Source organism: Lepeophtheirus salmonis, chromosome 1 (assembly GCF_016086655.4).
Source record: "Lepeophtheirus salmonis chromosome 1, UVic_Lsal_1.4, whole genome shotgun sequence".
Classification (NCBI taxonomy): domain Eukaryota; kingdom Metazoa; phylum Arthropoda; class Copepoda; order Siphonostomatoida; family Caligidae; genus Lepeophtheirus; species Lepeophtheirus salmonis.
The window spans coordinates 50,606,684-50,632,030 of NC_052131.2; the positions used below are offsets into that span (position 1 = coordinate 50,606,684).

The window sequence follows — 25,347 nt, forward strand, 5'->3', positions numbered from 1 at the left end:
CTAGGGAAATAAGGTACAGAGAGAGAAATGAATAGAGATAATAATCAAAAAAATAAGTTGAATATATGAATTTATTATAAGACATTAGCTATTAATTAATTATTTTAGAAGAAATCACTGGCTTTACTACGGTTCATTTTTTGTATATTCAAGAGATTATCCGTCAGCGATTCCGAAGAAGTATTGCTACAAGGAGTTTTTTGCTCAGAAGAAAGGTTTAAGAGTCCATCTGTCAAATTTTGAGAAATAGGAGTTGTTGACTTTGTTCGAATAGAATTAGAAATCACATTTTTGAGAGGAGTTGAGGGATTTTTGGATCTTGGAGAGGGGGTAGGAGTTCTGGATGTGGAGGATGTTGATTTATCTGTTCCAAGCCTTATACCTAATTTGGAAGTAGCAAGTCTTTGAGCAGCAGGAGACATGGATGCAATTCTCAAACTTGCAGATGGACTTTTCATGTTTCTGCAGGCTTTTTTAATGGCCTTTTGTTTTTTATCTCGATAGAATTTGGCATTTTTCTCAGTGAGCTCGTGAGCTATTTGATCTCTCTCCGGCACTTTTTGAATTTTAAACTGTCCACCCCCATTAATATAAGGACTTGATGATCCCTCATCTATTCTGAGAGGAGTGGAGTCCACTTTACCCCAAGTCATAAGCGGGGATTCTGAAGGATCAATAGCAGGGGAAGTCATTCTCATTAATTTAAAACCATTCACGGAGGGTGTTTCTCCCGGTCGGTTCAATTCTTTTCCATCAACGCCGACTTTTCCGATGCTAGAATTTTCTTTCCGCTTCATGAGAAGTGACTCTCTCCAGGGGTTTGAGGAGAAGCGAGTATTTTCATGATTGACTTTCCTTTCTTTTTTGGCTTTTTCCACTTCTTCCTCCTGGGAGAGGGGAACTCCTACTACGGGATAAAATACAGAGTTATTTGACTTGTAAGTCCATCCTTGAAGTGGCTTATAATGCGTTGAGGATGCCTGATCTTCAAGGGATGGAACATGTAGATTCTCGATAGCTTGTGACGTGGACTCCAACTCTGCCTTGTGCGGTTGCAAATAAAGCCACTCTTTTTTGAAGCTCTCTTCTTTGGAGGCCTTTTCCATGATTTCGTTGAAACTCTCATTATCCTCCCCCGTGTGATTGGCCAAAAAGGAGTCCAGTCCAACGGAGGGGGTCGAAGAATTTGTTTCTTCATTGTCCTGTACAACATGATCCGGTTGCAAAGAATCATCCGTGTCCAGTTTTCGAATCTCCTGCAAATCCGGAAAAAAATCCTTTTCTATAATGTTGGATATGGACTCCACGTACTCATCTTCATCCAGGACTATTTGTTGTCGTCTTTTCCTTACAGAAATAGGAGCCAGAGGCACTTTAAACTCCGATATCTGGTTTTTTGAAGTCGAGAGTTGCTCCAGAGCTTTTTTCATCATTGTTATTATTGTTAACGAGTTTGACGTCATTATTTACATATACGTCATATATACAACAATTTGCCAGCGACATCTATATCTTAGTTATCTCCTTGTATTAGCAATTTTATAGAATAATATTTAATAATATTCAGTTGATTCTTTCTATTTCATTCTCATTCCAAGAAAATATTGAACATTCTTGATGCATATATCGTAATCTACCTGAATGTTGTTTTTTGAGTCATCATGAGACGTCAAATATTCCCTTCAAATTAGTATATTTAATAACCCAATAGTTATGTATTATGCAGAAAGCGTTTAACTTCCTGAAACCTCTAGGGGCAAATTTTAATCAGTACAGGAGCGTTTTTTAAAATAAATCAAGAATATGAGACATTCTTAATAATTGTTTTATAACTTTATAAATCTGCTAATATTTTATGAACTCATTTGAGTCATTAATGGGTATTATAGTCCAATTTCTGGGATGAGTTGATACACCAAAGAATGTTAGCTATAGTTTAAAACCTTTATTTGACTTATGAGAGCGTAATTGGCCCGATATGGTCTTTTAAACAAAATCTATCCATTTCGAAAGATACATTATTGCTCCTTAAAATTAAATTATCTGTGCAGCCAAAGGATAATTTATAGATAGACATGAACGATAATTATTTGAAGAATACATATGTAACCCAGACTCAGTTATGATGATAAGTATTAACGGATCATATAAGTCAAATAATGTAATTTATAAAAAAAATATTCTTTCATTGTCTAAAAGAAAAATTTATTATGTTTTCTACTATACTACAGCGAATAACATGAGAAGGGAAACCCTGAAATCCTATAAAGAATGAATGACATTAAGAAAAAGCAAAAAAGAGAAAAAAATAAATAATACTGGGAGCTGAATGGGAAAGAAAGCATCGTCTGCGTGAGTGAATCCCTACTCCTACATAATAGTCGAATATAAATATTAATGCATTTTCTTTTCTGTTAAAAGAAAATGCTACGGGGTCCTCAATTCAATTTATGTACGTATATATTACGAAATAATTGATTTTTTTTTCTGTCAAAAGATTAGTATTTCCTTTCTATAATTTTGTGATAATAATAGTAATAGAGAAAATATGATTGGTCCATCCCCGCACCAATCGAAGATTATGCAATAATAGTAGTAGTAATAGAAAAAGAATGAAAAGAGAGATACTTTGGGATTATACCAAGAGTTAGACTGAATGTCGACATACATATTTGAGGGGGGGGGAGAAGGGTGGGTGGCTTTGCTGCTGCTCCTGTAGCTGTTGTCTTTCATTATTATTTATTAATATATTTTTTATGTAGTGTACATAATTTTGGTACATTGGAGCTTCTCCTCAGTCTTTTCTTCTTCCTGCCTTTGATGCGAAACAAGGAGGAGGCGTGCGTTTAAAAGAGAGAGCTGAGAAGGAGGTAGTAGTAGTAGTAGAGAGAAGGAAAGAGCAAAAAAATAATTGAGTATATATATATTCGAAGAAGTGAAAAGAGGAAGAAGAAGAGTGAATTGATAAATCGGCCATTGGCGACTCTGTTAAGAGTAGTAAAGGGGGGGTGGGGGAAAGAAGAAGAAAAAGACAAAAAAAAGACAAAAAAAGAAGGAATAAAAAAGATGTGAGGAGTTTATTTGATGTTGGACAATGTCTAGCTCGAGAGGAGTAGTGTTGGTAGTGTGGAGTAGTATATAGACTCGAATTAAAGGGGGAAAAAAGGAAAAAGAAAGAGAGAAAGAAAGAAAGAGGAAAAGGGGATGGAACGAAATGATACTGACAATCATGGAGAGACTCTTCTCCAGGATTCTCCGGATGAATGAGGTGTGATACGAGTTTGAATTCTAGGTGGTGTGTCGTTAGTGTCTAAATAAGTGTATTTGATTGAGGGAAGATGGCGGATTTGGAGGCGGTTCTCGCAGATGTGTCTTACTTGATGGCCATGGAGAAAAGCAAATGCACTCCAGCGGCACGTGCAAGTAAGAAGATCCTTCTTCCAGACTCCTCAGTGCGGAGCGTCATGATTCGTTACCTGGAGAAGATGGGAGAGATCCATTTTGACAAGCTGTTCAATCAGCGGCTGGGCTACTTGCTCTTCAAGGACTATTGTCAAAACGTGGCCAAGGAGCAAGTCCCACAGTTCAAATTCTATGAAGAAATCAAAAAGTTTGAAAAGAGTGATTGTCACGAAGAGCGACGTAAAAAAGCTCGGGAAATCTATGATACATTTGTGATGCGTGAACTCCTGTCCAATTCTAAACTCTACTCCAAATCCTCGGCAGAACATGTCCAAAAAGTCCTTGTCTCCAATAAAACTGCAGAGATCCCCAAAAATATATTTGAACCCTACGTTGAAGAGATCTTTGCGTACCTTCGAGGAGATATCTTTCAACAATTTGTTGAGTCCACAAAGTTTGCCCGATTCTGTCAGTGGAAAAATTTAGAACTCAATATTCAACTCAGTATGAATGACTTCTCAGTGCATCGCATCATCGGTCGAGGGGGCTTTGGGGAGGTCTATGGGTGTCGAAAAGCGGATACAGGGAAAATGTATGCCATGAAGTGTCTGGATAAAAAACGAATTAAAATGAAACAAGGGGAAACACTCGCTTTAAACGAGAGAATCATGCTGAGCCTTGTGAGTACGGGCCAGGATTGTCCCTTCATCGTCTGCATGACTTACGCTTTTCATACGACCGATAAACTCTGTTTCATTCTGGATTTGATGAACGGTGGCGACCTTCACTATCACCTCTCTCAGCATGGAGTATTCAACGAAAGTGAAATGAAATTCTATGCTGCGGAGGTCATCTTGGGTCTAGAGCATATGCATCGCCGTTACATTGTTTATAGAGATCTCAAACCTGCTAATATCCTATTGGACGAGCATGGACATGTTAGGATATCAGATTTAGGCCTAGCTTGCGATTTTAGTAAAAAAAAACCTCACGCATCCGTTGGAACGCATGGATATATGGCTCCCGAAGTTCTCTCTAAAGGCACACCCTACGATTCAAGTGCAGATTGGTTTAGTTTTGGTTGTATGCTCTATAAACTTCTCAAAGGACATAGTCCTTTTCGACAACATAAAACCAAGGACAAACATGAAATTGATCGAATGACCCTTACTATGACCGTTGAATTACCGGATACTTTTTCCGACTGTTTAAGAGATCTTTTGGAAAGCCTTCTTCAGGTCTGATCATTATTATTTATTTTTTAACCTCTTATATTTGAGTAATATTATTTTGATTGTTTGATTTTTTACACTGTTTTCTTCTTCACTCTGAAAGCTATGATATTTAAAAGTGAACATTGTTTACACACTTTGATTTTATTTATATTTATCACGTTCTTTCTGATTGATTTTTACAGACAGACAACTTTGTCTTAATTCTTTTCACTTGTTGATGTAAAAAGTAGCAAAATAAGAAAAAATATTTTGTAAAAGCTAAAAGAAAATACATTTAATTACGTGATGCTAATTATTTTCTAGACCAAGTTTAAACCAGATGTTAACTTTATACTCTAAAAAATCAAGCTTCAATAAATAGTAATTGTATAGTGGATATATTTTGATTTGTGCACTTTGAATATCCAACTAAATAGTATAATCAAACTGGAAGAACAATCAAATATAATTATTATTGTTACTGTCCACCAATTTTGTATATGTTTAAATTCTAATGGTCTCAAGGCTCTTATGCAATTGATTTTCCTTGATACTTTGTGCAAAATATATACTTATATATGTTGTGTACAAGTTGCAATGCCTGTACAAATTACAAAATGTATAAATGACAATTTCTTCGTCTTAAAATACATTTTTTAATTAAAAAATTGGTTATTCCAATTAACAACTATACATTGATGCTGTCATTTCCTTTATTCAAATTAAATGATTAATATGTTATGAGTAATATAACTGTGGGAATTTGAACTTTTATTTTTATTTTGTTCGTGGAGAAGGTATATTGACTTCAAAGACTATTCCTAGGTTAGATGGAGTAATTCTAATATGTTAACTTACCTAACGAGTGCAACTCTATCTGACCAAATAAAAGAATATAAAAAATACACCATAAATAATATATCGACCATCCATGGAATAATCAATTATTGCAATATCCTTAACCGAAGTATTGTAAATCCTTCATTTTGAATTATCTATCTCTTTTTTTGGTTGCAACTTGTACAAAATAGTAACTCTTTGCACAATATATATATATACACGTATATAATAAAGACTAACAAAGTAATTATATGTTTTTATGTTTACAAAGGCCATGGGCGTCACCCGGGGGGGGGAGGAGACTGGAGGGATGTAGCCCATCCTAAATGAAGGAATTTTTCACCAGAAAGATTTTTTCCCCATTAAATTGAATACTTAATTTTTTTCAAAAAATGAAATATTTGAAATTTAATTTAATTTTTCAATTTTTATGTGTGAATATTTCTGAAGTTTTGAAAAAAAAAAAATATTTGAAATTTTTTTCAAAAAAGTTATAATTTAAAAAAAAAAAAAATTCCAAAACCAAGCTAAAATATATATATATATATATCCTGCAGACGCCCCTCCAGGCCTATAATATGATAAATGCTAGCGTCTGTCGTCCGTCTGAAAATGCTAGACTGGTCCAAGACCGTTATAAATTTTTTTTAAATCGGTTCAACTTCAGTCTGGACCGGTCTCGTATTAAATTTAAATTTAAAAATTTAAAAAATCGATTGTCCTGATGGAAATTAATTGTCGAGTTTTCCTTTTCTAAAAAAAGGTAGCACATATTTTTTTGGCTAAAATTGGGTTTTTTGTCGTCCTCGTCCCCTTTCCATGTTAGCATTTCCTACATATAGGCCCATGTGTCTAAAATGCAACACTTTTTTAACTTGTGTGCCTTTGTCCTATTCGTTATATTTTGGATGTTTCACCCCAATAACTTATTTTACACAATTGTCTAAAGAAACTGTAAAAAAAAAATGAGCTAAGTCCGGCCAGAAATGAGAGCGTCATAACCAAAAACGGAGAGCTGCAAATCTGGAGCTATCCGCGTGTGGAAAATCACCATCGGAGATATCTAAAATGCTGGGCTGTAACCCCTCGACTTTGTACCGGGTTACGGCTGAGGCACACCAAAAACTTCCTCAAGGTCCAAATCAAAGAGGCTATACATATTGTTAGAGGCAGTTAAAGACACCATGTAAGGAAGAAAAGGCAAGGTGACCGTCAATGACCTTGCTTGGGAATTTATCAGTATCCATACCACCATGCCAACAAGAGAACTCCTCCTTAGGGATTGAACCCTCTGGATCGAGAGTTGCGTGTGACTTTTTGCAAAATTATCCTCAACAACCTGGTAAAGCAAGACTCTTGTCTTCCCAACTGTTCCCTTGTACTTTTTGGGCAAGGGTAAGCTTTCGGGGGTCGGATGCACAACAAAGGACTAAATGAGAACCACCATTATCACTGCTTGAGTCAACTTAGAGCCGAGTTTTGTTAAGAACTACTGTGCAAAGTTCTGCAAAAGGCGGCGTTATTGATTGATAAATAAGGTGGTGTTCCTTGATTGTATTTATTTATATTTTTGATATTTTCTGAAACGTAACAATTTTTGTTATTTTCAAAAAGTGTTGCATTTTAGATGGAGGAGCCTGTATAATTGATTGTGTTTTCAATTTAAAAGTCCCACACTCGTATCTATTCGCGTATATACTTTTTACGTAACATAGCTCACGGAGTTACCTCTCAAACACAAAAATTTACACTGTATTTTTTTATCAGCTTCTTTTCTCCTAATCCAGTGTTATTAGAATTGTCCATTGTTAAGCTGCGAACAATTCCCCACTATTATTGAATAATTATTCTATATTTGGTAAGAATTCGCATAGTACCATCGATTTTTTTGCCTTTTTTTGTGTGTGGGGGGGGGGAATTCGGGAAGAGGTTGCATGAAAAAATTACTTGAGGCTGTACCAGTCTCAACGCTAATATGTCATAAATTTCTTATGCTATGAAAGAAACAAAAAAACAGGTACTAATATAATATAATATGTGTTCTATCAACACAAGGGCAAGTTAGAATAATTTTCTCAAATTGAGGGTGTATTACATTTATATTCGTCTACGACAAACAAATTATTATTATTAACCTTTTGGGTGTGTCGCAAATTGCACGAAAAGTTACTACTCGTAACAAAAAAAGTATGATAAATTGATTGATTTTATTTGAAAGAGGAGAGTCTCATAAATCAAGAGATTTTTTCCTTGTCTTGATTATTGTACAAGATTGTTTTTATGTTAACCTAGAATATATGTAGATAGTAATTAACTTAATTTAGGAAGTATCGTCTTTTTATAACAAAAATAAGGACCATTAAAATAAGAAGTATGCACGTAAAAAGTTGCAGTCTCTGTGTATTTTCATTGGAACAACTACAACTTCTTATGTAACAATTCATATTTGAATACGTGGGGGTCCATTGAAATCGGAATACTTACATATTCAATAATTAATTAAATAAATTAATGTTTCGATAAATTAAAGCATAAACAAATACTTATACAACAAAACAAACTTTAGCTCTCTAGCTTGAGTACAAGTCGAGAAAAGGACACTAGAACGTGACTGACAAATTTGCGTTCGTGCAATCGAAGCAGTTGGGCGTCTCCAGGACCACTGTCTTCGCCGTCACCAAGTCAGAAACGTTGTAGAGGTAGAAGGGCTCCCTCAAAAAGCCCAAACTGTACCAGGAGGAGTTAAAAACAGCCCAGGGTAATCCCCTCTAGTCCATGAGGGCCCATGCAATAGTTATCGGGGTTTCACACCAGACTGTCGAGAGAGCTATCAAAAAAAGTGGGTAGAAAGAGCCTTGTGAGGGTGGAAATGACTCCAGCAATGAAAGAAACCCATCTTCTCCCTTGGAAGACTATTCTTATGAACTGTTCTTGACACTTTTGGCCCCCACAGCCCTGAAGTAAACCCTCTCGACTTTACCTTTTTACCTGGTGCATGTCGAGAGGAAGGCCTGCAGTGTCTGTCATTCAAACACCAAGGCCCTCAAAGACACTGTCGCCATGACAGATAACTACATCCGCTGCCACCTGGAAACCATCATTGCCACTAAAGGCGGCTACATTAATGATTAAGAGAGCTCAGACACAGATATATTTATAGTCTTAATATTAATGAAATGTTATTGTCAATTAGTCTTATTGAATTTTAAAATTCAGTGTTTATATTTTAATGGACCACTCGGTACATATTTAAGAGAGTTTTATTTAACGAGAAGTACATAATATATTCACATATTTCTATCTTACCTTCAGTTATTTTTTATAATGACAAAGTAACAATGATGAGCTAGGTTTATTCCGTATACCGGTGCAACGTATAGGAGTACCTGGGCGGTACTCACGCTGCTTTTAAAACGGTGGCACTGTTTAACATCCGGTAGGACTTGTCTCCAAATGCGGGGCTCTATTATTATGACAAAACCTCATAAGATTTTAAACGATAATTATGACTGAGACATACTTAAATGTGAAAAATCCAAGCTTGAAGCAAGGTTTATATCTGAACAAAATGATACAACGGAGTTATTTGAATTTTTCAACTATAATTATACTTCCTCTTAGGTTTTAAAATTTAAAATCCTGTCAGGTTTTAACTTGATAAAGGCCTCAAAGCAAAGTAGAATAGAGAAGAAAAATATGCTGCGGAGTGATTTGAATCTATTTTTGTTTTTTTCGAGAGAAATTGGACTTCCTCTCAGTGTTTAAGATTTGAGATCCTGTCAGATTTTGAATAGATAAAGTGGCTCTCCAAAAATCAATAGCATTTTAAACGATAATTATGACTGAAAAATGAGAATGATCCCGCAGAGTAATTGACAAAAATTCGAATTTCATCATTTCTTAGCTACCATCAAAGGTTGTTCACACGTGTTAGCAATTATTAAGAGGACATTTATTAGATTCATTTAAATTCCCCATCTATGACGAATTTGATTATACAGAGCGTTTTCGGTGACGCCATAAATTGCCTAATAATTTAAGGAGACGCCATTTTAGGGGGTCGAAGTTGATACTTTTACTAAATAAAATGCACACATTTCTTATAAATCTTGATTAAATCTATTAAATGGCTTTAAGAATAAAAAAAAGACCCAACACCTGCATTGAATACTACTTGATCTCAATGATTAACATTGATATTTGAAATAGATCAAAGTAATATGTACTCAGAATCCGTATTAAATCTCTAAATTGGTAAATTATCCTTTTTAATAGATAAAGGACATTAAAAGTTGGATAATTAGATAAAAATATATTATTCTTGACATGACTATAGTTAGTTTTTATCTACAATATGGAAATAAGATTGATTCACGATGTAATAACATATTTTTAATACATTTTAGGGTTAGATATATATATATATATATATAGTGAAACTAGGCATTAGAGATTTATATATTTTTGAACGACAGTGAGGTATAAGTTCTTTTATTTCTTGGTCCGATTGTGACATCCAATATCTCACAATTTTCCTTAATAATAATAATGAAAAAAGGGCCTTCATTGATATAAACAGTGATGTAAATCCGGTGGATTTTGTTAGCTGGTCCATAATTTCGGAGAGGGTAATCTGAAGAATGAATTTTCTTTTCCTTAGCAGGTGTCATTATGGTTTAATTCTTGAGCAGTTAACATATGTGTTGTGTCGGTCCTTATTTAGGACTGCATCCCAGTCCCACTTGTCGGTCCTTAAAGAAGGTAAAATTGATCCCTCGTGACGTCAATGAGGGTGTTTTTACTTTTTTTAATATTCGTTATATAATAAAATAAAATATATAACTAATTAACAATATAATAGGTTCGTATTATATTTCATTATCATGAAAAATATAATATTTTGTGCAAGGTATGTGCAATAATCTTAATACATATTTCATACATATTATTTGCTTTAATAAACCATCAATATTTTGATGAAAAATTAAGACCGTCGGTCTTAAGCACCGATAGGACGGGTCCTAAGACTGGATTGAGCCGAATAAATAAGGACCGACAAACACTAGTGAAGATCCTATTCCTAAATACATTCTATTAGATAAAAAAAACAGCTGTATATTTTGAATTTCTTTCCAAAAAAACTTAATTTTTTCGGAATATTCATGATTTTTTGAAATTTTTATCATAACAATTTTTTTGTGAAATTCCAGGGATTCTTGGTATTTTTTTTTTTTGTGAATAACTGAATTTTTCGAAAAAAAATCGAAAAAATGTTAAATTAAGATTTAATTTTTGAAATTTTTTTGCAAAAAATTCTAATTTTAGGATTTCTTTGGAAAAAAAAATCCAAAATCCAAGCCCCCTTCAAAATATAATCTTGCAAACGCCCCCGTTGCTGAAGCTAAAAATGTTTTGTGCTGGTAAGGTCTATTTGTGTGAAATAAATATTTTACAAGTGGTACATCACTATAAAAAAAAAAGGGTGAGAATCCCTGGTACTCACATTAAATCCTCAGTGTTACTCTCTGTTTTTCATGTGGAAGCTCAATGGCAACTATTCAATACTGATATGACGTGCTCTGTCTGAAAGAATGCAAGAATAATAATAAGAATTTGTGGGGGGAAAAGAAGAAGTTGGGATGACGTAATGAGTACTTTAGTCTTTAGAGCGCTCACTAACAAAAACAAAAATTCACTTTCACATACCAGCGATTATATTTAATTCAAATCTTAACATATACTAAAAATGCAATTGAATTATGATACATATATCTAAAGAAGGGATGTGTGTAAAAAATTTACTAAGTGCAGCGATTAAAAAAGGAAAAACGATTAATATTTTTGTTCAATATTTAATCAGTTGTGCTGTGTTAACTTCTTCCTCTTACAGAATAATTTTCCCTTATCTTTCCTTTAAATTGATTTAAAAATCCATAATAAAATAAATATATTTGAATTTAAATTATAATATTTTCCGTACATTAATGCTATTTGAAATGTTGAAGATTTTCCTCGCTGTAGCAGTAATTCATTTTTCTCATCCCAAAATCAAAATACCATATGTCTCGCTCCCGCCTTCTCTTCGCGCTCTTACACAAATCCTATTTCTACTCATTATGTAAAGCACTACGCCTTTTTCTTGTATCTATGTTGGATCATTACAGTTTAATGAGGAGTACCTTCTTTGGGAGTCGAAGTGTACAAATTGGACTCTTTCTGTCTAATTTGGCATTTTACTTCTTGAACATTATCGATGAACTCGCTTAAAGAGTGAATTATATTATATAATTAAGTATCAAGACGGCTTTCTTGAAGTTGTTACTAATAGGTTGGGATAATTGAATTACAACTTTCCCCTGTCACTGTCACCAATTTCGAGATCGAAAGATAATTAATGACGCGCGGGGAAACTTATACAGTGTATCCTATATATATATATATATATAATTTTTATTTTATTTTTAAATGCTCCTTCGATGGGTCAGATGGAGGAGTTGCACTGATTATGTAAAAGTAAACATTATAGTATTACAATTACTCCGTCTGACCTACGAATATTTCCTTATCTAGGAACGACGGGAGTTCAAGAGAATAATTTCTCCAGAGTGTGTTGTCCATTGAGCTACGTCGTTCCGTCTATTTTTTGTCATTCTTTACAAACATGAACATATTTGTTTCGAGAAAAAGCAACATTTTTAGAGGCAGTACAATGAACAAAGTAGTTGTGATATCCCAATTTTTGACATTTTTATACTAATATTTTGTACATAATTAATATATCAAGTGTTTTATTGTTTTAATGTTTTTCCCCTTCTTTTCAGAGAGATGTTGATAAACGTCTTGGTTGCAAGGGTGGAGGCTCTGAAGAACTCAAGAATCATTCCTTTTTTGATGGAGTCGATTGGAATCAAGTTTATCATCAAAAATATTCACCTCCTTTGATACCTCCTAGAGGAGAGGTGAATGCAGCTGATGCCTTTGATATTGGCTCATTCGATGAAGAAGATACAAAGGGTAAGGTTGTTTCTACTGATTTTATGTACATTTATATTCTGCCCTTCTCTGGTAAAACAATGTATCTGTTAAATATCTAGTTTTTGGCATATATTAGATATAATTGGGGAGTTTTGCCAATAAAAAAATTATTGGATATTTGATTTTTTTGATTGGTGAAACAATGCATCTAATTTAGTGACTAAATTATTCTCTATTAAAACACTATAAATAAGGAATATAACACAGACCTTGCTAAATAACCTTCTAAATCAGGTTTAATATGATAATAATTCAGTATGCGACCGTTGTTTAATAACGAACTTTAAGCGCTTGTGCTGGTAGGACGTTGTTTGTTGTTTTGGCGGTTAGCAAGAAGTGTTTGGTGTCAGTTTTTTTTTTAAATGGCATCGATCAATTCAGTATTTATTCCAGAATCATGGAAAAAGAAGAGTGCCCTTGTTGTGATCTGCGCCGGACGTCACATTATTGAGATTGTGAGCTTCTTAACCATGACAAGTCCATTATCTGGACACTCAGGAAGGAACTGGAAGAGTCTGGTGCTGATTATGAATCAGCATGTCAAGGCGTGGTGATCAAAAGATGAGGTCAGACTGCCAGAGGGACAATTATTTCATTGCAAATTTGCAAAAAAATATCATTGATGGTGACCATCCAAATCTATGATCGCCATTCTCAGGGATCTCGACTGTTATAGGCGGATGATTCGTCTGGTAATAAGACTTTGCTCAATGACACACTATAAGGAAAACGATGAACTGGTTATAGATTTTTTTTTTTGGACTTGGTTGCACCCAGTGTTTGGGCACCGAGCTCACTGGACCTCAACCCCATGGGCTTCTTTGTTTTGTTTTCCCTTTGTGGGTAGTAGTTGAGCGAGAAACCAACAGATCTGATGTCCACGATCCCGGAGGAATTCCGAAATCTGCTAAAGGAGACTGTCAACAAGACCTGTTCACATTTGTGAGGTTTTATTCAAGTCGGATGATAAGTTTAGGAAAAAGTCAATTTAAAAAAATCATGATGTTTGTTCGATAGAGGTCGCGTTCTGTATATTCTATTCATTGGATTGCCAAAAAACTTGATTGCTCCTGTCAGAACTAACTAATCCAATCTAAGGGTAGTGATTTATGTGGCAGGAAATTTGATGAATGTTTCTAGTGCTCTAAGTTATTACTTCATTTGTGAATTACATGTACAATATAACTTTGAATCTGAAAAGTAATACTCAGTCTTTTAAACAATAAATACTATGGCTTCAAATAATCAAAGCTATGACAAAACACAGTAACTCTCAGATACATTGTTTTGTCAGACAATCATTCAAGAGAGGCAAGCATAAAGATTTTTTAACAAAACAATGTAACAGCAATAACTCTGCTATTTCAGGGAAAACTTTGAAATACACACAAGTTATACAATTGTACGGAGCACACAATTCTAACCAAACTCTATAAACGTTTTGGGCCCTTCTGTAATATTTAATTACAAAAGCTCACAAATTGAGATGTTTAGGTTTTTATGTTCTTTAATTGGCATTGTATAAAAATATGATTTAAAAAGTTATGTAATTTTACTATTACTTTTCCTAATAATAAATCTTCAAATCTTTTTGTAGAGGAAAACTGCCCTATGTGGCACATACGAGGTCAATTATCCCTTAACTTGCATTCCTAAAGCTACTCACTTAGCGCACTGTCAATCCATGTCATTGTCAAACTTGGTTGACACATTTTGGTGGTAAATTTAAAGATGTCAAAAGGAGTTATTGGATGTCCCATACACTTTCGTCTTAAACTATTTTTCCTCAGGACATTTGGTCTTAAACCATTTTACTTTAATGCCATTTTTTTAAATCAACATATTTATTTCTATTTGTTGAAAACATTAAATTGTTGTTTTTAGCTGGAATAATGCCGAAATTATACTTTTACGTCATATTATGATTGTTTCTCAATCCACGAGTCTTTTCCTATATTAATAATTAATCATGTCTAATGATTATTGATAATGGTGAAGTGATTAGCATTTCTTCCGTTCGAATCGGTATCGTATTCGTGTAGTTTTCTTTTTGTTATTATACTAATTTTATTACTTATTATGTCCCTGGTTCGAACTCAGTAAATAATGATATTTCAAATGAATTGAAGTTTTGGTGCATATTTCTATCATTTTTCCAACAGAAAACAATTATATATTACATATTTTGATTTATGAAAATTTAAAATATCCATAAGGCATAATATCCTGAGGGGAAATTGTTTAAGGTAAAAGTACCTAGCGCCATAAAAACAATGTTACAGGGTGGCAAAATTCATTTTAGATTGAGTTGTCAACGTAACCACTACTCCAGTGTTATATGTTAAATGTATGTTGCAAAATTTTTGATAATATTCTTAAATACAGCTTGTTGTGTCATGTGTTTTTGTTAATTAAATGACCCTAGTCATATAATAATTATGGTACTACGCAGTAATTAATGACTAGTGATGGAAATTTATTATGTTATAACTAACTCTCTTCTAGAAGAAATGTGGATGCTTATTTTGGCAAAAAAGATCATTTCTAGACGTGGTATTCGAAGGAGGAGTGTCTGGGCTCAATCATTCTCCCAAACCTGCAGAGTTAAAGGAGAATTGCTTAATCTTCTCCCAGAAATAAGAATATCAGATCCTGAGCTTCATTTTTGGTATCTTAGGATGTCAAAAGATCGTTTGTACACTCTTCTCCCATTGGTATATTAACTCAATATTTGAATAAATACAAAATAATAAGAGATGTGGATATTTTTATCTTTCCGGTTGCACCTCTTATTTCTTGAAGGGGATTTTCGAGCTCATCAAGTTCTCCAGTAAGAGCAGCTGAAAGGTTGGAAGAGAGTTAATAATGTAGTAAAAGTTTCTTGATATCAAGCACGATGATAAGTGAGGAATGACTCAAATTTGAAAAAAAAATAATTATCACTAATTTGTGACATTTGCACATAGCATCGACTACAGTACCGTTGCACTGGAAAATATTGGCAGAGTAGATGCAAAAATGTATATGTATGAGAAATAAAAGGACAGAGTGTTCGTTTGTTCACTGAGCTTCAAGATTCAAGTTGACGTGACTATGTTTTTTACGTGCATCCTAAGTTTGATGGCGCCTCAGGACGCTTCGCGCCGTGACGCCTCTTCTTACGTTGTATTGTAAGCCCACCTTAACAACGAGTGTTTACTTGGGAGTAATTAGTGTAAGTCCTTGTTGGACTCTGATTATAATAGAGGATCGATTTCCAAGTAATTCTTGCATATGTCCTGGTTTATTTCCTTTCTCCCCCTCCTCCGTTGTCACTGATGATTGTAGCTGATATATGATATATGAAACGTCATGACAGCTACGCTGCTCTCCTTCAAAACATTCTTCAAATCGTCGGTATTATCCTGTTAATTTGCCCAAAGTACACGCGATTTTGATCACTATTTCCAAGTTAAATAGATAAATGACCTATGTAACCAAAAGTTAACACTTACCAAATATATGATCTATGGATTAAATAGAGGATTCGCAAGCTTCAAACTTATAACAGCTATCTACTCACTAAACAAGATACTGTTCAGATAGGGTAGTATAAAGGCAGAGAATGGACACTCAAGGGAAGGAAGGTAGGGTTTAGTAGGTCTCAATTCTGATTGGCTTAAAATTAGAAGCTGCTACATGTTCCTCCATCTAGGCACGCAGGCAGTGTGTGTGTTTCCCCTTAGTGAAAAGAGAAGAATAAGGACGATTACGTTAGGATATGTTCCTAACGTATTCCCCCTTGTTTTTAGATTGAATTATTTATTTTTCCCTAGTGTCCTTTAGGGAAGTTTTGTTATTCCCATGCTATTGCCACCTTAAACAGTATCATATTTTTGTGTTCATATGTATATTATCGTTTTAAATTGTGGTGATGCAATGTAATAGTTGTGGGTACTACATACATACAAACAAATTAGGGCGGTGTTTTTTTATAACTTTTTTCGAATTTCGATTACCACTAGTGCGGAAAAGTTGTCATATAGTAAGAACGAAATATATGCAAGATTTCATTGTTCCGCGACAGTGATTTCTCTCTGTCAGTGCATCGTCTACTATGCCTAGGGACTATTTAATCATGAAAAAGTGGGGCATAACTGTTTTTAAGATGTCATCTTTCAGTTAAGCAGTATTCATTATTTTCCATAAATTCATTTTGTAAGACATTTTTCTAACCCATAAAAAAAATTAGTAAATGTTTATTCTCAAGTTATCCGATGGGAGAAAAAGGGGGGATATCATACTCAAGGTCATTTTGGACAAATATTTTGATCTTTCCTTTCTGAAAATCTTACGCACAACGTTTCCTTACGTCAGTCTTTATTTTTACTCAATAGGGGGACTTTAGAAAATAAACTATCGTTAATAAATTTTTTATGTGTTAGAAAAATGTCTATCGAACTAAAGATTACATTTTTACTGACTAGCAAATAAAGAATGTCTTCCATTTTTCAAACTTGGATCAAGATGTGTTGCATTTTGATTTAGTGATGAAATTTGGGTGTATTTTTTATCATTCTTGTCAGTATTCTTGTTCATTTCCTCCCCCGCTCTCCTCTCTTGTCACAGCTGATATTAGCTGATCTAATGGCTCGTCAGGACAGCTAAGCTACTCTTCAAAATATAGTTTATATTGTCATGGTTACCATGTTGATTATTGCTTATTTTTTACATGGCCAAAATACGCACGATTTTCATCACTATTTATGATTGTAAGTCCTTAATATTCTCGAAATACATCGTATTTTCATCACTAGTTATAAATGTAAGCCCTTGTCTGACTCACCGAAGGGAAGGGTGTAAAAATCAAATTCAATGTTAGCCCTACTCTTCGGATGCAAGAGCACCTTTAAGTACTCTAATAATAATAATTTTTAATTTGCGTAAAAAAGAAAAAAAAAACATTAGCCCAAAAATTACTTTTTCACCCATAAATTTGTATTTTTTTAATCTATCTCACAATTGTCGTAATCATTAAAGCCTCTTTATGCTTAAAGTAATAGTTGTAAAGCATTTTGAGTTTATAAAGTACAGTTTTATGGTCATAAAGAAGGTCAAAGGTAACAAAAAATGTTAACTTCCTCCTATTTTTTATGTGAACGAAAACAATGCTTAGGGTGACGTGTTAATTCAATCTTTTGTTGTATTTTAAAAAGGAAAAAAAAGTTATTTTTGTAAAGTTTCAGCCTTCAAAGGGCCTTTTTCGACCTCTATAGCCAATTGAAAATTCTTATTTTTAACATTTAGTTGTAAAGGGATTCAGAAGTTTCAAATTTAAAGTTTGGCCGGATTTTTTTTTTCTAGAGTGCTTAAAAGATGCACTTGCATCCCAAAAATTTGGCTAAAATTTAATTTGCTCATTCATTAGCTCATTTGCCCCCCCCCCTACTCAGAGTAGAGTAGAATTGAGGATCGACATTGGAGTAATTATTGGCTATGTCCTTGTTTATTTACTTCTCCTCTCTTCCTTTGCGACAGGTGACCTAATGAAACGTCATGACAGCTAAGCTGCTCTTCAAAACATAGTTCAAATTGTTATTGTTACCATGTTGATTTTCGTTTACATTTTTTAACATACCCAAAATGCTCCTGATGCACTGTTTATTATGTTACAACATGACAAAAACTTATATAGCTGTAAGCAGAATTCGTAAAAATTAAAAAAAAAAAACACCCTAACATGCATTACATCCTATAAATTCATCTTATCGATGTGTACTAGAGAATGTATATAAAATGTATCTTGTAATATGCCTTTTTTTTTTCTTACAATATTATTACTGACTCGTCTTAATACTACTTTATTATCAGTATATGTAGATAGTGTTATGTTATTGCATGATCATTTAAATATTATATCAATAATTGATTGACTATGTAGAACGTTTGAAAAGTAATTTGAGCACTCAAACTGCTATTACATATGAACTATTTGTACGTACAAAGATAATAGCTACAATTAAGGTTACGTGACTGATTAGTTTTTATACATATATTCATCTGCAGATTTTTTCTCTAATTAAAAGTATTTTTTTGTAGCACCCCACGCCTTTATACTGACGATATAAATTCCATCATAATATTCATAATTGAATGAGACGCCATTTTGTGGCCTCAAAGTTGATATTTTTACTTCTTTAAATGGACAAATTTGCAATAAATCTTGATGAAACTCCAGTAAATGGCTTTATGAATAATTAAAATACTTGATTCGAATACTACTTTATGACAATGATAAAGATTGATATTTATTTTAAATCAAAGTAATATGTACTAAAAATAACGATGTTCAAGAGGGTGCTCGATAATTTTGCCTACAACCATTTCGCCTGAGGACATTTTTCCGCCTCAATATATAAATTATTATATTTATACGTCGTTATAGTTATTTTTTGTTCAAATTGATGTTCCCTTGGAATTTTCTGAATCAATATATGTAATATTTATTACTATAAAATGCATTAAATGTTTGTTTTATGTTGGAATAATAATGGAATTAGGGTTTTACCTTATAAAATGCTTATTCATCATTCCAAAGTCTTTTTCTACTATGATAATTATTAGCAGAGAAGTGATTAGCAATTCTTCTATTCGATCGTTGCCCTGTTTTTTTTGTTTTTTTTTCTAATTATACTAATTTTATTATTTACTTTGTCTCTAGTTTGAATTCCTTACATAGTGAGATTTTGTTGGTGTATGGATTGAAATTTTGGGCCGTGAGTCCATCATTTTCCCTAACAGAAAACAGCCATTTAATGTGTTTTATACACATTACATATTTTGATTAAAATATTCTCAAGGAACATCATTTTTAACCAAAAAACAAAAGTGACGTATAAATCTCACAGGAGGAAAGTTCCGTATTTCACTCGGTTTCCCCGTTGGTGCCGTCATTGATAGTGTTAAAAACGTGTACGTTATCGCTGTTGGAAGTATTTGTCGTTGTTTGAATTGTCTTCCAGTTGCTGTCAACGGTGTTCTTGTTACTGTAATGAAGGGAAAGCCGTAGCTCTGTAAAAAAGTACTGACAGCTGTTGCTATTAGGGAAAGGAAGACTTTTGAAAGAAAAGGTGGCTCCTTTCTCTACTTCGATGTCAACGCAGGAACTTTAGTGAACAATATAGATGAGATGAAAGGCTCTGCTTTTACCGGTCCCATTTCCAATTAATGTGCTCCGGTCTCTGGCACATAATCCTCCAGATTTGACATCATTTATGTTGTTGACACCCTTGAATGTCCATATCCCTAATTTACAAATCATAGCTTCCCCACTGCGCTGTCTTATGAATAAGCGAGCTTGGGCCTGATGGATTTTTATCCAAAGATTTCTGGCTATTGTCCAGCCCTTATCTGGAATCCATTGATAATTTCGTCTTGTTTCGTCACATTTAGTCTAGATTCTAGAATATAAAATAAATTTTACTCAGACAAAACATTCGAAAAAATTCTTTTGTTTCGTCTCGTAATTGTCATGAAAAAAAAAAAAAAAAAAAAAAAAAAAAGCGTTGACAAATACAATTTGTTTAGACATGACTGACACAATTAATACTACTTGAATACATTGGAAAGGAGAGCTATCTTGCTCCCGGTGGACTCTTGTCAACTTATCAGTGAAGGTAGATTTTAAAATCGAGGTGTGAGTTGCCTAGTTGATAAAAATAAATAAATAATATTTAATTAAAGCGTGTCCTGCCTATTTGCGCGATCGTCTGAAGGTCGATGTGAATGTCTAGGATGTTATTGTAGAAAAATAAAGATAATTAAACTTTTAATTATATTTTATAAGCTATTTGATTTTTATTTCGGTCCATTAATTAATTAATATTTATGGAGTTACCACATATTTCATAGTGATTATGTATGAAAAAGTACAGGAACTTTCATTACATTCTGTATAATTGTACCTACTCACACTTGTATACAGAAACTATACGCATTCTTCTAACATAAGCGTAGTATGTAAATGATTTTTTTAAAGGAATAACTTCAATTTTGTCCAAAGATAAACATTCATTCAATAGAAATGGTAGAATTGAACATTAGTTTGTGCTTATAAAAAGGGAGAACAATCTTGAGGATATGTTGCAGGGTTATAATTGTAAGTACGTGTTGAACTCATTGGTTATTTCGTTCTCCCCTCCTCCCTTGTGACAGCTGATCTAATGAAACGTCATGACAGCTAAGCTACTCTCCTCCAAAAAATTATTCCAATTGTGAGGGGTTTCATGTTGATTTTCGTTTTTTTTAACATGTCCAAAATACACAATATTTTCATCACTACTTATGAGCTAGAGAGTACTCTAGTCGCGAGAGCCCTACATGGCTGAGCCTTAGCTATACACGCTTGATGCTACATGCAAAACGTTTTCAAGGTTTAATTAATTAGACGACATTAGTTAAAAATAATGAATGATTCTCTTGAACTCAATGTACGTAAGTTTGCGTCTCGGTCGTTCCTAGAGAAGGAAATATACATTATGTGTATGGACTTCAAAGACAATTGTTAGGTCAGATGGAGTAATTGTAATACTTGTGGAACTTCATTGGACCAATTAAAGGAACATTAAAAAAAGAGTAAATTAATATATAGTGATGAAAATCGTGTGTATAATGTGGATGTTAAAAACAAAAAACAGAAATCAACCCTGATAATTTGAAGAATGTTTTGAAGGAGATGAGCTACAATCATCCGTGACAAGGGAGTATGAGAAAAAGGAAATAAACACGGACATGAGCAATAATTACTCTGACGTCGATTCTCAACTCTACTACAAGGACTTACAATAATATTTCTTTAGCAAATTCTCAAGGTTACTCTCCGTCTTTTAAGCAGAAAAACACAAATATTCAATCAAGTTTTGAATATAAATTAATGTATTAGGAAAGGATTTTAACTATTCAGGAATTAAATAATAAGGACAACAGTTACGGCATAGAAAATTCATTCTTCAAACAGCACAGCTAAAAAATTCACACGATTCACATCACTAACTATGTACCACTGTATATACGCTCGATGCTACATGCAAAATACCTGCGAGATATCTGTTATTTCTGAGATGAAAGTTGACTGTTTTTAATTCAAACATATATTGGTACAAGCAGATACACTTTGCTCTATTAACATAGATTTTTAACGGGCTGTGCGTCACAAACGTTTGTTGCTACATTGTTTGGATTTTTAGATCATATAGTGACTTAGTTCTGAGAAATTAAAAAAAAAAAATCTCATAGAGTATTTTTTTTTTTTAATGTAGGGTTTCTCATTTCCAGGGTAACACATTTTTTAATTACGGGATATTAAGTTAAAAATAAATTCAGTGACATTGAGGTATTTCTGACGTCGTTATCTTTATTGTATCACGCAACCTTTCCCCCCAAAAGAAGGTCTGATATAATCTGGTGGTTACTAGTAAACTATCATTGTCATATGATTTCTTAACCATTTTTAAAATAAATTACATATTATGAAAATTAACGTAGTATTTTATTCGATACTTTATTATAGTAATATTCTATTGAAAGAGTAGTTATGATAAGTTATCATATTATTTCTATGAAGAAATAGCCAAAATTTCTTCGTACATATAATAAAATGGCCAACATATATATATTTTATAAACGACGAAGGATCAACAAGAAATTGTATCCCTGTTCTTTTGGAAACGTAGCATAACTATAGAATAACTTATTACTTTGTGTATTTATGAAAAATAATAAATTATGAAATAGCCATGACCTATCAAGAGGGAATTGACAGCTGACAACACAATACATAGGGTATTTTTGTGTTAGCGAAGTAACGTCGTGTTCGTTTTATATTTGAAGAAGAAAGAATATGTTTTAACCTTGTTTTTCCTTTTCTTCATTTTTATCATTATAGACAACTATAGACTGATGTGGAGCGCTGGTGTTGTGTATATTCAATTAAACAGTTGTTGGTAGGATTTACAGCGTGTGGCCGTTGTTAAATAAGGAACTTTGAGCACATATCCAGGCTGAACGTGTTGCTGTCAGTTTAAAAAAAATGGCATGGATCAACAAATTATTTATTCCACAATCGTGGGAAAGGCAGTGCCGTTCTTGCGATCTGCACCGGAGGAGACATTGTTGAGATTGCAAACTTCATTAGCTTTGCCAAGCCCTTTGTTTGTTTGGAGAGTCAGTAAGGAAGTGAAAGGGCTTTGGGGTACATTGTATTAGTTAGCCCGACCGTCATACTTTCTTTTTCTATCTCAAAATGGGTGACAGGGACAAGGGATAGATGATATTCAAATATCGTAATCTTTTAGCCATAAGGAAATAATATAGCAAAGTGAAGAATAATATTATTGGATTTTGAAGTCAAAATTAGACATTTTTAGGCCTTTTGTCTCGTTTCAAGTATCATGCCATCCGAATACAAATATCATTTTAATTTAACTGCAAACTGTACCATTTTCCCCATGTATAAATACCTTTTCTGCAATATGCATACCAACCGACTTTGGCAGTCATTGGCGCCACTACAAGCCATTTAAGAAAAACTTACTTTTGGTATTTTCGAGTTTTTAGTTCGTCAAATGGGATCACAACACAATGGAACAAAAAAAGTTTAAATAGATCTTTTTTTATATTATACATTGAATATTTTTCTATTATTTAGACTGTGATATTCCTCATGACTATTTATTATAACTAAGATATAAGGGTCTAAAGAAGAGTGTTGTTTTCCATCATTTTTCACCCTAAAAATGGAAGTATATCGAGTTCAGAACAAGATAGAGAATCAATAGAAAACACTTTTACATCAGTTTTCTCAATCCTACATTTAATTTGGGTATTGTTTTAAGGGTAAAAATGACTCTGAACGATAATAGTCATGAATTAGTATAATGTTTGATGTTTCAGATGACGGAGAGGAAAACTGAGATCAGCTTTGGATTCTGCGCTCAAAGATAAAATCCTTTTTTTTGCCTTGAATTTATTTGTACAAAATGAGTGTTTCCCTGTGTAATACAAGGCAACTTTTAAGTTTTTGTTTTTTTCTAAATGCTTATAAATTATAGGTATGAAGTACTAGTAATTTATAAAACTGGAAAGTTGACTCAATTATAAGTTTACTTCACAAATTTCCAACGTGCTCTATAGTCTATACAATCACAATTCCCGAACATCACTAAAGTTTAAATTATTATGTTGGGTAGAATATAGCCACTAGCCTTGCTTGTCCATTACTTAGTCTTGTGAATAGTTAATGTTTGCAGAGTAAAATGTTACATCGGTTATGAGTGCATAAATTATGTTCATAAACTCTCGACTGTATTCGCAATAGATAGATTTTGATCAATTTCCTTTGTTGTTCATCTTGTTAAATATCTTATATTCCAAATATTTTCTTTATACCTGGCAAAATGATTTGCAACATATCATTAATGACTACCTATAGCTATAACTTAAATCTATTTTTAGTTTCTAGACTCAAATGACACAATATTACTTACATAGGCTATAAAATACATAATTAAAAAATTGTGTGTTGAAGCCGGAATCGGTGACATTCAAAATACTGGAGTCGTAGCCTTTTCGCTAACAATAACAATAAAACTCACAGGCTAAAAATGATAAGGATTTACAACTCTAAATCCCACATGTTCCTAAAAAAGGTAACACTTATATAAATGGCTTTGAATAATAATAAAAAATAACACATTAATTGACGACAGTGTTAACAAGGTTGAGTGATAAATAACACAGAACTGATCATATTTGTTTACTTTTCACTTTGAGAAAATTATTTTGGACGACATGGACGTAAAACACAAAATCGGGGTCAACATGTCTTTGCGCGGAATGATGGAGACTGAGATCTCTATGGCTGTGGGGATGAGCGGAAAGGTAATCTATGCAATCAAGAAACAATTTGAGGAGCGTGGTCTGCAGGAAGAGGTCAATCCGGACAAAGGCTCAAGTTTTAGCTGTCAATGCTTGTATCAAGAGAAATCCAATCAGGACCATTCATGTCATGGGAAAGGGCATGCCCTTGACCTCCAGTAAAGTCCATAAGATCGTTCATGATGATCTGGGGATGAAGTCAAGGGCCGAAGCATCTCATCATTCACTCAAAAAAAAGTTAAAAGGCTCACAAGATCACGACTACTCTTCAACAATCTCAAGGCTCGAACGCCAACAATTTTGTTATCTGATGAAAAACTTTTTAGGATAGATCGGGTTTGAAACTCCCGTATGGATCGATACATCTGTGACAAAAAGCCTACTGACATCCCGACCTTGTTAAGTATACATTTAACACCAAACATTCTACTTTTGTAATGGCCCAGGGTAGGGTGTCTTAGCTTCAAATGGGGAGGAAAAAATATCCTCCGATTTTTATCCGTAAACATGAAAAATCGATGCACTCCATTACATCAATATCTTAGAACACATGTCAACCCTGGATTGATGAGGTATTCGGAGATGTGTCATATGTCAAATGTACCAACAGGATGGTACTCCATGCCACATAGCTTTAAAAAAAAGCCCGGATTGGCTCTCCAAAAATACAGCCTCCTTTTGGTCCAAGGACATGTGACCTCCCAGCTCCCCTTACCTGAACCTATTGTACTACAACATATAGGCTCAGGTTGAGGGAGTTGCCTGCAACACATCACACAGCTCAACAGCATTCATCATCTCAGCCTGGAATACAATGCCAGAAGACTATATCATTGAGGTGATCCAAGGCTTCAGAAGGAGGTTGGAGTCCGTCATTAATGCTGAGGGTTGTCATACTACTCGTATAAGCCAATTATTTTTGAGTCATGTAACAATTTTGGAA

The 25,347-nt window shown here is 33.6% G+C and overlaps 2 protein-coding genes across 5 annotated transcripts in view; one reads left to right on the forward strand and one right to left on the reverse strand.

Moving 5' to 3' along the window:
- Nucleotides 1-1,465, reverse strand: Es2 (ess-2 splicing factor homolog). Its single transcript, XM_040727388.2, has one exon. The coding sequence runs from the start codon at nucleotides 1,461-1,463 to the stop codon at nucleotides 105-107; it is 1,359 nt and encodes a 452-aa protein (XP_040583322.1). The 5' UTR covers nucleotides 1,464-1,465; the 3' UTR covers nucleotides 1-104.
- Nucleotides 1,466-2,869: 1,404 nt separating this feature from the next.
- The window catches only part of Gprk1 (G protein-coupled receptor kinase 1), a 40,469-nt gene continuing 17,991 nt past the window's right edge, over nucleotides 2,870-25,347 (forward strand). For 3 of the 4 annotated variants that reach the window (XM_040727390.2, XM_040727389.2, XM_071894091.1), the window contains exons 1-2: nucleotides 2,870-4,640; nucleotides 12,278-12,470. In XM_040727390.2, coding sequence (XP_040583324.1) covers nucleotides 3,339-4,640; nucleotides 12,278-12,470 — 1,495 coding nt within the window. In that variant the 5' untranslated portion in view covers nucleotides 2,870-3,338. The remainder of the gene's footprint in view (nucleotides 4,641-12,277; nucleotides 12,471-25,347) is intronic. The other variant, XM_040727391.2, reaches the window with a different exon arrangement.